This window comes from Callospermophilus lateralis, chromosome X (genome assembly GCF_048772815.1).
Source record: "Callospermophilus lateralis isolate mCalLat2 chromosome X, mCalLat2.hap1, whole genome shotgun sequence".
NCBI classification, from domain to species: Eukaryota; Metazoa; Chordata; class Mammalia; order Rodentia; family Sciuridae; genus Callospermophilus; species Callospermophilus lateralis.
Window position 1 is genome coordinate 111902864 of NC_135325.1, and position 11374 is coordinate 111914237.

Genomic DNA, 11374 nt, shown 5'->3' on the forward strand with positions numbered 1-11374 from the left:
AAACCCACCCCCCTTTTTTCTTCCCCTCCTCCCTCCTATCCCTCTGCAGGAGACTCTCGCAGCCACGGAAAGTTGCGGCTCCTGGTAGCGCCTTGGCGGTGTCCTAGTTGTATCCGGCTGCCGCCATCCCTACGGCACTACGGCACTTCGAAAATCTCCCTCTCCTGCACCCTTGCTCACTTAAACCGGATCGCCCGTGTCCAGAACGCCCCACCTATGACGATGCTCCTGGACGGAGGCCCGCAGTTCCCCGGGCTGGGAGTGGGCAGCTTTGGCGCGCCGCGCCACCACGAGATGCCCAACCGCGAGCCGGCGGGCATGGGGTTGAATCCCTTCGGGGACTCAACCCACGCTGCCGCCGCCGCTGCTGCCGCTGCTGCCTTCAAGCTCAGCCCGGCCGCGGCACACGATCTGTCTTCTAGCCAGAGCTCGGCTTTCACGCCGCAGGGTTCGGGCTACGCCAACGCCCTGAGCCACCATCACCACCACCATCACCATCATCATGCCAGCCAGGTACCCAGCTACGGCGGCGCAGCGTCCGCTGCCTTCAACTCCACACGCGACTTTCTTTTCCGCCAGCGCGGCTCTGGGCTCAGCGAGGCAGCCTCGGGAAGCGGGCAGCACGGGCTCTTTGCTGGCTCCGCTAGCAGCCTGCACGCTCCAGCTGGTATTCCTGAGCCCCCTGGTTACTTGCTCTTTCCCGGGCTGCATGAGCAGGGCGCTGGGCACCCGTCGCCCACAGGGCACGTGGACAACAACCAGGTCCACCTGGGGCTGCGTGGAGAGCTGTTTGGCCGTCCTGACCCTTACCGCCCGGTGGCCAGCCCGCGCACGGACCCTTATGCCGCCAGCGCGCAGTTTCCCAACTATAGCCCCATGAACATGAACATGGGAGTGAACGTGGCGGCCCACCATGGGCCGGGCGCCTTCTTCCGTTATATGCGGCAGCCCATCAAGCAGGAGCTGTCGTGCAAGTGGATCGACGAAGCTCAACTAAGCCGGCCCAAGAAGAGCTGCGACCGGACCTTCAGCACCATGCATGAACTGGTGACGCATGTCACCATGGAGCATGTGGGGGGCCCGGAGCAGAACAACCACGTCTGTTATTGGGAGGAGTGCCCCCGCGAGGGCAAGTCCTTCAAGGCGAAGTACAAACTGGTCAACCACATCCGAGTACACACGGGCGAGAAGCCCTTCCCGTGCCCCTTCCCGGGATGCGGGAAGATTTTTGCCCGCTCTGAGAACCTCAAGATCCACAAGAGGACCCACACAGGTAAGGGGAAAGACAGGTGGGTGAGGGGTTCACTAGGGGAACCCGGCTACCGAGCGGACTTGGAACGCAGGGTGCAAGGGTGAACGCCAAGAAGAGGGGCGGCGCCCCGCCAAGGCCGTTCCGGAATGAAGCGCTGTCAGTGCCCCTCCATCTCGGCCCACCCTGACCTGAGGCACTTTTGCCCAGTTCAAACTTCTCGGGCCGACTGCTCTGCAGTCTCAGGAACTAATTGGGACCTTCTCGCGCCCGGGAACAAACTGGCGCCGCCTCTTTTTGTATCCCTTTCTGGGTTACTATGAAGAGACTCCGAATGTGTTGAGAGCGTATTGCTTACAAGCGATTTAGCCTCTCGGCACACATTCTAGGAAGGCAACCATAGAAATGCTAATGAAAACTAACTTTCGGATACTTCCGCTCTTTTTTACACTTGATTGGCACATCTCCTAATTAAATGACTGATACTTTTGTCAAACTATTTTTATTTGGAGTTCCTGGTTCAGTTCAGTCCTCCGGGAGGAAAGCTAAAGTAGAAAAGGCACCACAGTTTCGTGGCTTGTTCAGAGCATCTTGTAAAACTGTCTGTAGCCCCTGGATTTATGTATTTTTTTCTGTTTTCGAACACTAAGTACCACTGCCCAGGCTTTTTAATACTGGACTTTGCAAAACCGCTACATGTGAAAGAGGCAAATTAAAAGGTACAAAGAAGCGACTGAATGGGATTGTCCCATCCCCGATCCATTGTCCCGCCGGGCTCGGTTACATCTCCGTGGTGGTGGCTGAATATGGCCCGGTGGAGTGCAACCACAAGTTGGGGGAAACTTCTGAGGAGCCAGGAGCTTTCTTGTCCTGCGAGAACAAAGGGATGATCAGGTTCTGGGCCGGCCCTGCCCCACTCCCGCCCTGTTCCTTCCCAGCCCAGCGGACTCAACCAACACTCTCCATTTTTTCTCCAGGGAAAAATGATGTCCCAGTCTCCCCTAGTTTGCATTCCCTCCAGGAAGACTGCTGGGCTCTCGGTCTCGCACTGCTCCTCTCTGGGAAGCTCCCGGCCCTGACTATTTTCTCTCTTTTGCATTTTTACATTTTGCAGGTGAGAAACCTTTCAAATGTGAATTTGAAGGCTGTGACAGACGCTTTGCCAACAGCAGCGACCGCAAGAAGCACATGCATGTGCACACCTCGGATAAGCCCTATATCTGCAAAGTGTGCGACAAGTCTTACACGCACCCGAGCTCCCTGCGCAAACACATGAAGGTAATTACCTCTTTATTAGCGGTCGGCGGTTTGTAAACACCCGGCCCGACACTGGGCCGCGGAACGGAAGCGCCCGCGCTGCCAACCCTCTGTCCTCCACGTTAAATCCGATTTGCTGCAGCGGTGACACCTTGAACCCATTTTGGGGATGGGGGGGGCAGGAGAGAACAGAGTTGGGAGGGGGAGAGAGTGGAGGAACTATCAGTTGTTTACTGGGAAGCTCTAGCCGAGCTCGCCTGGGCTTGAGGCTGCAGTGGCCGCCTCTTGCCGGCTCAGCCTGCGGTGGGAATGGAGAGTGGCCGCGCCGAACCCGGGGGAGGGTCGTTCATTTGCTCTTCGGCTTTGGATAAAACAATGGGGCCGAGGAGCGCGGTCTGATTCCCACACATTTGTCTAAAGACTTGGCAGGCAGCGTCCAGGGTCCCTGTGCCACTCTTCTCTATACCTGCTTTCCCAAGCCGGAAGCGGCTTGGTGAAACCTGGGCTGGGAGTGACTATTTTATGGGGTCCCTCAGAGTAACTGCTCACCTACTCCATCCACGGAGTCAGCATTTTTGAAGTGGCAGGACTAAAATGGAGTGCTTTATTCCTTTTCCATAATGCCTTAGTATGGAACCTCGTTTTTGACGAATATGTCCGGGTTTTCTAGACATGGGTAATATGGAAAATAAAAATAAAAACAAAACAACAACAGCAGCAAAAAAAAAAAAAATGTTTCTCTTAAGTGGGTCACTGGGCGGTCTTGCTCTTACAGTGCTCAAATTCTGCTCTTGTTTTTGCTTGCACATTGCCGGTTGGAATTATATTCATTATAATATATACATGTTAATTTTAGGTTCATGAATCTCAAGGGTCAGATTCCTCCCCTGCTGCCAGTTCAGGCTATGAATCTTCCACTCCACCCGCTATAGCTTCTGCAAACAGTAAAGATACCACTAAAACCCCTTCTGCAGTTCAAACTAGCACCAGCCACAACCCTGGACTTCCTCCCAATTTTAACGAATGGTACGTCTGAGGACAACCAAAATGCATTTTAAAAAGAAAACTGAGACCAATCAGATGGAAATGGAGTTTTAAAGCAAGAGGCCATACATAGGGCTACATCTTGTTAATTGCAATTGTCCAGGAAGGTTTTGGGCAAAATCCCAAAGTAGCCATGCCCTTTTCTCAGGATTAGAAAATACATTTTGGCATTTGAAGGATTTTTTTACAAAATCTTTTCACTGCTTTTTTCTTCCCTTCCTCTTGCTCTCTGCATACCCCATTCTGAGACTCCTTCAGTTCATTTTAACATTTGTCCTGTTTCTTGAGGAAGTTATAGAAGGCTTGGTGGTGGTGATGTTAAAACTGATGGAATTTCTCCTTCGCCTTAGTGGTGATTGTTTAAACTCTCACAGTCTTAAACCATGCCAAAGTCCTGTTATGTCTTGAACTTTTTCTTCAAAGCATTACACTTGTGAATGTATCTTTGTCTAATGGGGTCGAAACTGTTCAGTATTTTTTCAGGCTGAGGATATGATGTTACTCTACACAGATTGTGACGTTTAGTATACAGTTGCCTTTTGTAATAACTTTTTTTTTTGTAAATACATATCCGTTGATGCCATATTTATCGTTTGTAATTTAATTATTGCTGCAAGTGCCGGGAACTGAACAATATTTATGGATAAATGTTTTCTAACAAATTCTGTACAGCTTTTGATTATAACTGCTTTAGCATTAAAAATTTATTGTTTTGAAAGAAGAACACAATTTACAATTTTTGAACCACTGACTCTTTTCTCTTGTTTTGTAACAGCCTCCTTCTACAAAGAGGAGAATGAGCAAATTGAATCTTGTTTGTTGGTATTTATAACTCACTCAGATCCCTTTTTTAATTGTTAAATTATTTTTCTATTGCAGTATAGATTCCTTATAGTGTCAGTTTCCATCTGGGAGGACCCTCTTTTCTTTATCTCTATCTCAGATGGTTGTTTAACTGCGAGTTTAAATGTGTTTGTCCTGGATTTTCGGCATGCAAATCAAATATTACTGATCAATTCAGTTAGTGGCCATGACATCTCAATCTTGTACTTCAAAGACTGAGAAGCTGGATTTAATCATCCCTGCCCTACATATATAAACATAAGGTAACCTAATTAGCTTTATGTCCCTTAGTTCTTTATTACCTTACATAAAACTGAAAATTGCGGCAGGATGCATGTCTGTTCTATCTAGAGATCATCCATGTACCTATATTCGTTTGTATCTATGAATTTATCTAATCTGCCTATCAAATCTATCTAGCTCTATATATTTTCAAAAGATAGTGTATGTCTGGAACAGTGGTGATGAGCAAGACCAGTTGAGCAGTGCTTACTTATGGTGAAAGTGCTTCTTAAAAGAACCATAGTCCATTTAAATATTGGAAGGCAAAGGCTGATTTGTTTGCTGTATATAGTTCAATTCATAATTATCACAATTTTTCATAACATTTATATAGCGGTGTAATAACTGCAGCAGTTCCAAAATGATACTATGGAAAGAAAACATTTGCAAAATATGTTATTTTTAAAGTTCATTATTTGTAGGCAAAGATGTTAAGAGCATTGTTTCCATTAAAATCAATAACAATGAAAAATGGTTGTTTGCTTTGTGATAAAATGTTAACAATCCATTTAATCTTCAGTGAAGCAACTCCTTTGGACAAACAGTTCTTTTTACAATGGTTCTGTGGAAAAGAAACTGATTACTATTTTGGGGGGTTGGAGTGGGTAGAGTGTTGAGACCTTTTTATTAGGGTGCTGTTTGTTATTGAGAGCCCAGTCTCTGCATGAATTACAGAAGGTGGAGATAAGGAATTGTAAAGTATTTAGAAATGTAATGAATAGGCTTAAGTACCTCTTTCTCTTTAAGGGGCAATGCTCTGAGTTTTTTGGTGGCAGTCAATTTGGTATTATATATAATGATTTTCAATTCTAGAATTTTGTTGATTGTTCTTTTTGAAGAAATAAAGTATTGGCACATCTTATTTATGTTATAACATTTTTGTATTTGGTGCCCAATATTTTTTTCATGTTCAAATAAATCAACCAAAAATTGAAATGCTTAGAGAATTTCTGATGATTAAAAGAAACTCTGATTCCCTGGATACAGTTGAAGCAATCTGTTTTGTTATCTGCTGATCTTTGTCAACAGACAATTATTGACAGTTTCTAATTGCAAATTACTTTGGAGGCAATTTTTTGTTAGTGGAGAATGGGGTCTTTTGCACTTTACTCCACCTATATCCAAGGCTGTATGAATGTCAGGAACAGAGAGATTGGGATGACTCCACTTATGATGAGCAGGTAACCAGGTCAATCTACCACTCCCCACCCAGACATTCCATTCTTGACCTTGACATTGAAGGTGCTGAACCAGATTCCTATTTCAGGATTTTTCCTTCACTTCAAACTGGAGACCATTTTAAAAGCTCATCAAGTTTTCGGAAAGTGTATATTCATAAGACTAGCTTTAAATGTATGCCATTGTGAAATATAAATGTGTGCTTTTCTCCTAACATATGCAATGAACTTTCACAGTTTACTATTTTCTCCATGAGTCTCCCCCAACCCCCAACCTAACTTAACCTTAAAAGAAGATGGGTTGGGGCAAGATTCACTCAGAAAGTTGCCTTCCCCAATTAAATATATTAAATATCTCCTTAGGAGACAATTTCCTCTTTTCTTAGTTGCTTGAAATCACTACAAAATTCACAGGAAAGCATTGTGAATGTCCTAAAAGAGGAAAATGCCAATTAAATAGCAATGATGGGTAACCAATATTAAGAGAATATAAAAGTTTGCTCTTCTACATGACTACCTCTAATTTGGGCACAGCAGATTTCTCAAAAGTATGTCGTATGCCCTTCTCATTTTTCAAAGAACACATTAATTTTATAGAAAACTTTATACAGATAGTCTTCTTATAGTCTGATTCTGGGAATGCACATTTACATTCTTGAATTTTCAGGAAATAATTTAAAGAACAAGCACAACAATCCCTCTTCCCCCAATAATAAATGCTAAAGCTAGTAGCTGGGGCTAGGCTCTTAGTAATCTACTCCTTTTTTTCCTTCCTGCACCTGGTAGGACCTTTGTTAAAATCCATTATCTTTTTCAAAATGGGTGATTCCCACTGTTTAGTGGGGAAAGGGGAGGTGGCTATTTGCAGAGCTGTTTCCACGCAAGACAAGTCTGGCCTTCATCCAGTTGGGAAGGTTAAAGATCAGGATCCAGGCTAAGCAGAGCAGTCGGTCTTAGCTAGGACGAAGGTTGGAGACTTCTGCTCACAAAGGCTCCCTGGAAAGTTGGTGTGTTCTGGACTTTCTCGCCCCTCCCCCCTTCTCCCCGCCTGATTTCTCTTTGCTTCTGTCGCCTCCGGCTCCCTCTTCCCGTTTTCTAAGACAATCTCCCGAAAACAAACCAGAGAAAGTCTAAGGGGGCTCTTAACACATTACGTTTCTGAAAAAATCGCCATCAGTGTGCCCATACACTGAAGGACGTATGCTCCGATTCTCCCTACACCTATGCTGGTTTTCTCTGACAAGCCTCTGCCCATCCAAGCCCAGGTCTCCCGTCGGACTTTGGCCCGGGACGCGGCCAGACATTTCGGAAGTCGTGACAGTGGTCCGACAGTCCTCAGGCCCCTAGTTGGGACGTTCAGGATCCGTGTCCACACACCAAATTTTTGCAAGTCCTGGTTGAGGCTCGGGCGGGGAGGAGGGGACCTCATTTCCTAGGGTCAATTCTCTCGAGGTCTCTGCCCGCTGACCCTTTGACCTCCACCTACAGGGCCCTTGGCGGCCGTAAGCCGGCGGTCGCCTGGGCTCCGAGGACGCTTCGCGCCCCACCGCCTCCCGGCCTCATTAGGCCGGCACGGCTGTAAAGCAGGAATCAGCCGCAGCCTAATCCGGACCTGGGGTCAATAAGAGCCCAAACAATGGTGAGCTCCGAAGGCCATAGCGTAGCGCTGGCCGCAAACTTTGTGTTCAATTCATTTTTCTAAAGCGGTGGGGGTGGGGTCCGGGTGGGGAGGGTGGTACTCTTCTACAAGAAGGCCACTCGCGGCTCCCGGGGTTCATCGCTGGCGCTCCGGTATCTCCGCAGCGCCTGGGATGGAGGGGGCGGCAAGGCCCAGAGCCCGGTTGGCAGCCCGAGCCCGGAGCCCGAGTGCCGGTCCAAAGGGGGCCGCCCCCGCGCCGGGAACAGACTTTGAAGTGGGTTTTTAGCGCGCACGTGTGAGAGTCGGGCCAGGGCCTGAGCGGGGACCCGCTGGGAGGAAAGAGGAGGCTCAGGCCCAGGCCCCAACCCCTCCCCCGCTCCCCGTGGCTCCTGCCTTTTCAAGCCGCGGCCGGGGGTCGTAGGATTCCCCCCCTCGCCACCCCCACTCCCGCGTCCACCGTGCGCAGGCGCACACCCAGCAGCCGTCGAGTCGGATTTTGCTGCGAGGGGGTGGGGGGTAGAGTTGAAAGCGGCTTTGCAGCGCCACGGCGGCCTCGGCTGAGCCGGGAGGGAGGGAGGGGAGCCGAGGGATGTGGGAAGGGGGGTTGGTTTGGGGGCGGCTCTCGAGTCGTGAACATGGCGGCCGGATGCGAACCCCCGCAGAGCGCAGCAAAACGCAGACCTACGGGCTGCCGAACTGTTGTGTCGTTTAAATTCCCTTGTTATTCCGCAGCTCTGGGCGCTCGCGGGAGAATGTAGGTCGTGGCGGTCGAACACAGAATTATTAGGAGGGGTGGGGGGAAAAAAACGGAAGCGAAGAAGTTCTTCCTGGGCATTCTCGTGGGAAGTTGGCGTGCCCTTTGGGGGGTTGGGGTTCCCGCAGGACCTGGGCGTAAAACCCACCGGAGGCCACTTCACCCTCTTGGCCAAACTTAAAACATTTCCCCTTGGTTATCATGGGGAGGGGGTGCCATTTCGAGTTACCGTGTCCCTGGCGGGATTCCACAGCACCTTCGAACCCCCCAAAATGCGAAAGCCCCTAAAAACACTGTTCTCTCCTTGGGACAATGGCGGAGCCAGTAAGGAGGGGAGCGCGTATGCATCCTTTCCAAATAAATCATCCTGACTTATCAACAGACTTGTGCCATTGGGAGTTGGAACCCTACATGTTGCCCAGGCCCGGTTTTCTGCATATCTCATTAAAACGTGGTCCTGTGAAAATCGGCACTATCGTAGCTTTTGTGTGTATCACAACAGCTAGTGGTCTTAGCTTAGGGGTGGGGGGTAGGTCACAATCCCGAAAACTTTTCATTCAGCTTTTGCTTTACTGCCTTAAAGCTTTGTGAAAGAAACCCCAGTAGCTCTGGGATCTAGAGCTCCTGTTTTCTCCGCAGGAGGTAGGGGGGGAATGCCGCGGATTCACCTTACAATTCTCTTTCGTGACGGGGGAAAATGTGGATTTTTTTTTTTTTTTCAAAAGTGTAGTGATTGACCCCCAGCTCCTCTAGGCAAATAAGTGGCTCGAACTCTTCCTGGTTGCGGCTTCGTGGGGACCAACCGCCAAACGAAAAGACAACTCTCTTGCAGTTGCCCAGTGTCAAAGCAGTCGGGCTTCTCCTGAAGGTGTGGGGCAGTTATCGAGGGCCACCTTGGGAAGGGCCCCAGGTGGGTGGGCAGGTCATTAGCCCGGCTGGCCCTGATCTGGGGGAAATCTGCAAAACAGTGCCTTTATCTGCAGAGAACAATTGATGGGGTTGTCTTTCCTCCTTTTCAGTGCACAAAGAAGACGGCTTTGGAGCAAGAATTTGGACTATGCATTTAAGTTGTGGTGCTTTGCATTGGAAACCCCCAGCAATTAAAATAAGCACGCCCTATAGTATTTTCTGTTCTTTTCTTATGCATGATTTCTGCAAGTTGAAGGGGCTGGAGCCTCTTCTGCAGTTTGGAAACTTGTTTTGAAATTGCCACCAAACTGATTTTTTTTTTCTTTCCTGTGGGCGAAGTTTCCTTCCCGGGCTCGGCCACTACTCCCACCCCCTCAGTGGAATAGTGTATTGACATCTTTGAGAGATCAAAGGAAATAAATGGTGCTTGCTGTATGCTTTATTTTTCCATGCTGTAGTTTGAACCCTGAGGTTTGAGCTTTTTCCTGGTTAACTCTCTTGATACCAAAAGTGTGGAAAACAAAAAGTTTATTAAATTGATAAGGCTTAACCAGTTGTCCCTTTAAGAATTACAGAGCCCGGATTGTCTAGTAAGTTGACTTTAAAATCAAGCTAAGATACATTGGTGAACTGTTTCCCCTGGATACCTGCGGTGTTCCTGGGTCATTTGATAGGGTAAAACTGGTTGATTTTCATAGGGATTATGTGAATGGAATTTCTGTATAACTAGGCAAGTGATAAATTGGAAGAGCTCTCATATTTGTTTGAATGATGTCTCCAAAGGGCACTTCTCACTGAGTTTTGGTTTCTATCATAACTATTGAAATGTACAGCTTGAAAAACACTCAGTTTGCAGGAAGCATTTAAAGAGGGGAGTGTTCAGATCACTGGGTCTAATGGTAACTTTTAACATAGGAATGTAAATTCTTTGAAAATTAGATAAACAACATCTATTAAAAGGAAAGAAGATAGCATCGTTCTTTAAAAAGCATCTAACAGACCAAGTAATTTTGTATATTTTTAATCTGATAACAGTTCAACCTGTTTACTAATCTGATGCGGAGAATTGTAAGCTTTACAGAAACTATAAAAATAGCTTTCACCAGATGGCAAGTTTATAATGTTTGATCTCTAATAGGGTGTATACACTGTCTAATGTGTTTGGTGAAAATATAACCTATGTAAAGACCATTTGAACATAAGTTGTTAAAAATCCAAGATTCCATCTTGTTCTATCACAAACTAGTATTTAAAACGGCATATCCATGTAACATGACATTTTTCTGTGAAAAACTGTGGCCTGTTTTGACCTATCTGCAGTTCACTTTTTGTTTTTTTGCCAGTGTTGTCCTGCTTGGTATCCGGGACAGTCTCTAATTCCTGACGAAGAACTTGATACTGACGTTGGTATGCAGCAGCCAGCCCTCCATAACACTACCTATCCTAAATGCAGGGTTAATGCCGAACCTACTGTGCAAGAAATGATTTACTGATGAGGTTTCAAAGAAAACCACATCAATTTGGATGTCTGTTACCTTGAAGTGATCATTTTAAGAGTAGTGGCTTCTTCCCTAGGTATAAAAAGACTATTTTCTTCTTTGGGTGTATTTTATTCTGTGTTGAACAATCATTTGTGAAATGAAAAAGCAAAAAATGCTCCCCCCTCCAATTTAGGATTTATAAATGGGAAGATGGAGGTGAAGACTGGCCTAATTCATAACCCAGTATGCATTATCTTGTGCATTGTTGCAAATCTTTTTTGAGTACCTGCATTCCACATGTAGAGCTGAAGTGTTTAAAACTAGAAACATGAATACTCGATTTGTTAATTTCACATGTTGATGTTCCAAAAGCAATGCCCAGGATCCCTGCAATTGTTGTTTGACTTAAATAAAACCATTCAAATTATTTTTGTGATTATTGTTTTATTACAGTGATAACTATAACCCTAAATAATCTTGATTAACCTGTTGAATTGGGACAATTTATACTCTGTTCACATTTTTTCATGGTATAAAAATACTGGCCTCTCACAGCAATCAACTGGGGCTAAACCCCTTGACCAAATCCCAACCAACTGTTTTTGTTCTCTTGGTTCCCCCATCGCAGGGGCTCACCAGGTGCTGGGGAGGTCAGGGAAGAATTCAGAGGCAAGGATTGATTGAGTGATTAGAAGGAAGGAATAGATACAGGAGTTTGGAGAAAAAAGAGTATTTGAA

General features: G+C 46.7%; 1 protein-coding gene across 2 annotated transcripts; it reads left to right on the forward strand.

Moving 5' to 3' along the window:
• The first annotated feature begins 216 nt into the window (after window positions 1–216).
• Zic3 (Zic family zinc finger 3) lies at window positions 217–10648 on the forward strand. Of its 2 annotated transcripts, none has more exons than XM_077107337.1 (3): window positions 217–1273; window positions 2364–2527; window positions 10499–10648. In XM_077107337.1, the coding sequence occupies exons 1-3, from the start codon at window positions 217–219 to the stop codon at window positions 10646–10648; spliced, it is 1371 nt and encodes a 456-aa protein (XP_076963452.1). The 2 variants fall into 2 exon arrangements, with proteins under 2 accessions (XP_076963452.1, XP_076963451.1); XM_077107336.1 differs by lacking the exon at window positions 10499–10648 and adding an exon at window positions 3363–3542.
• Window positions 10649–11374: the final 726 nt, after the last annotated feature.

Coding starts and splice junctions, on each gene's coding strand:
- Zic3 (XM_077107336.1), top strand. CDS start 217: ATGACGATGCTCCTGGACGGAGGCCCGCAGTTCCCCGGGCTGGGAGTG. Junction 1,274..2,363: donor CCACAAGAGGACCCACACAG/GTAAGGGGAAAG, acceptor TACATTTTGCAG/GTGAGAAACCTTTCAAATGT. Junction 2,528..3,362: donor CCCTGCGCAAACACATGAAG/GTAATTACCTCT, acceptor TGTTAATTTTAG/GTTCATGAATCTCAAGGGTC.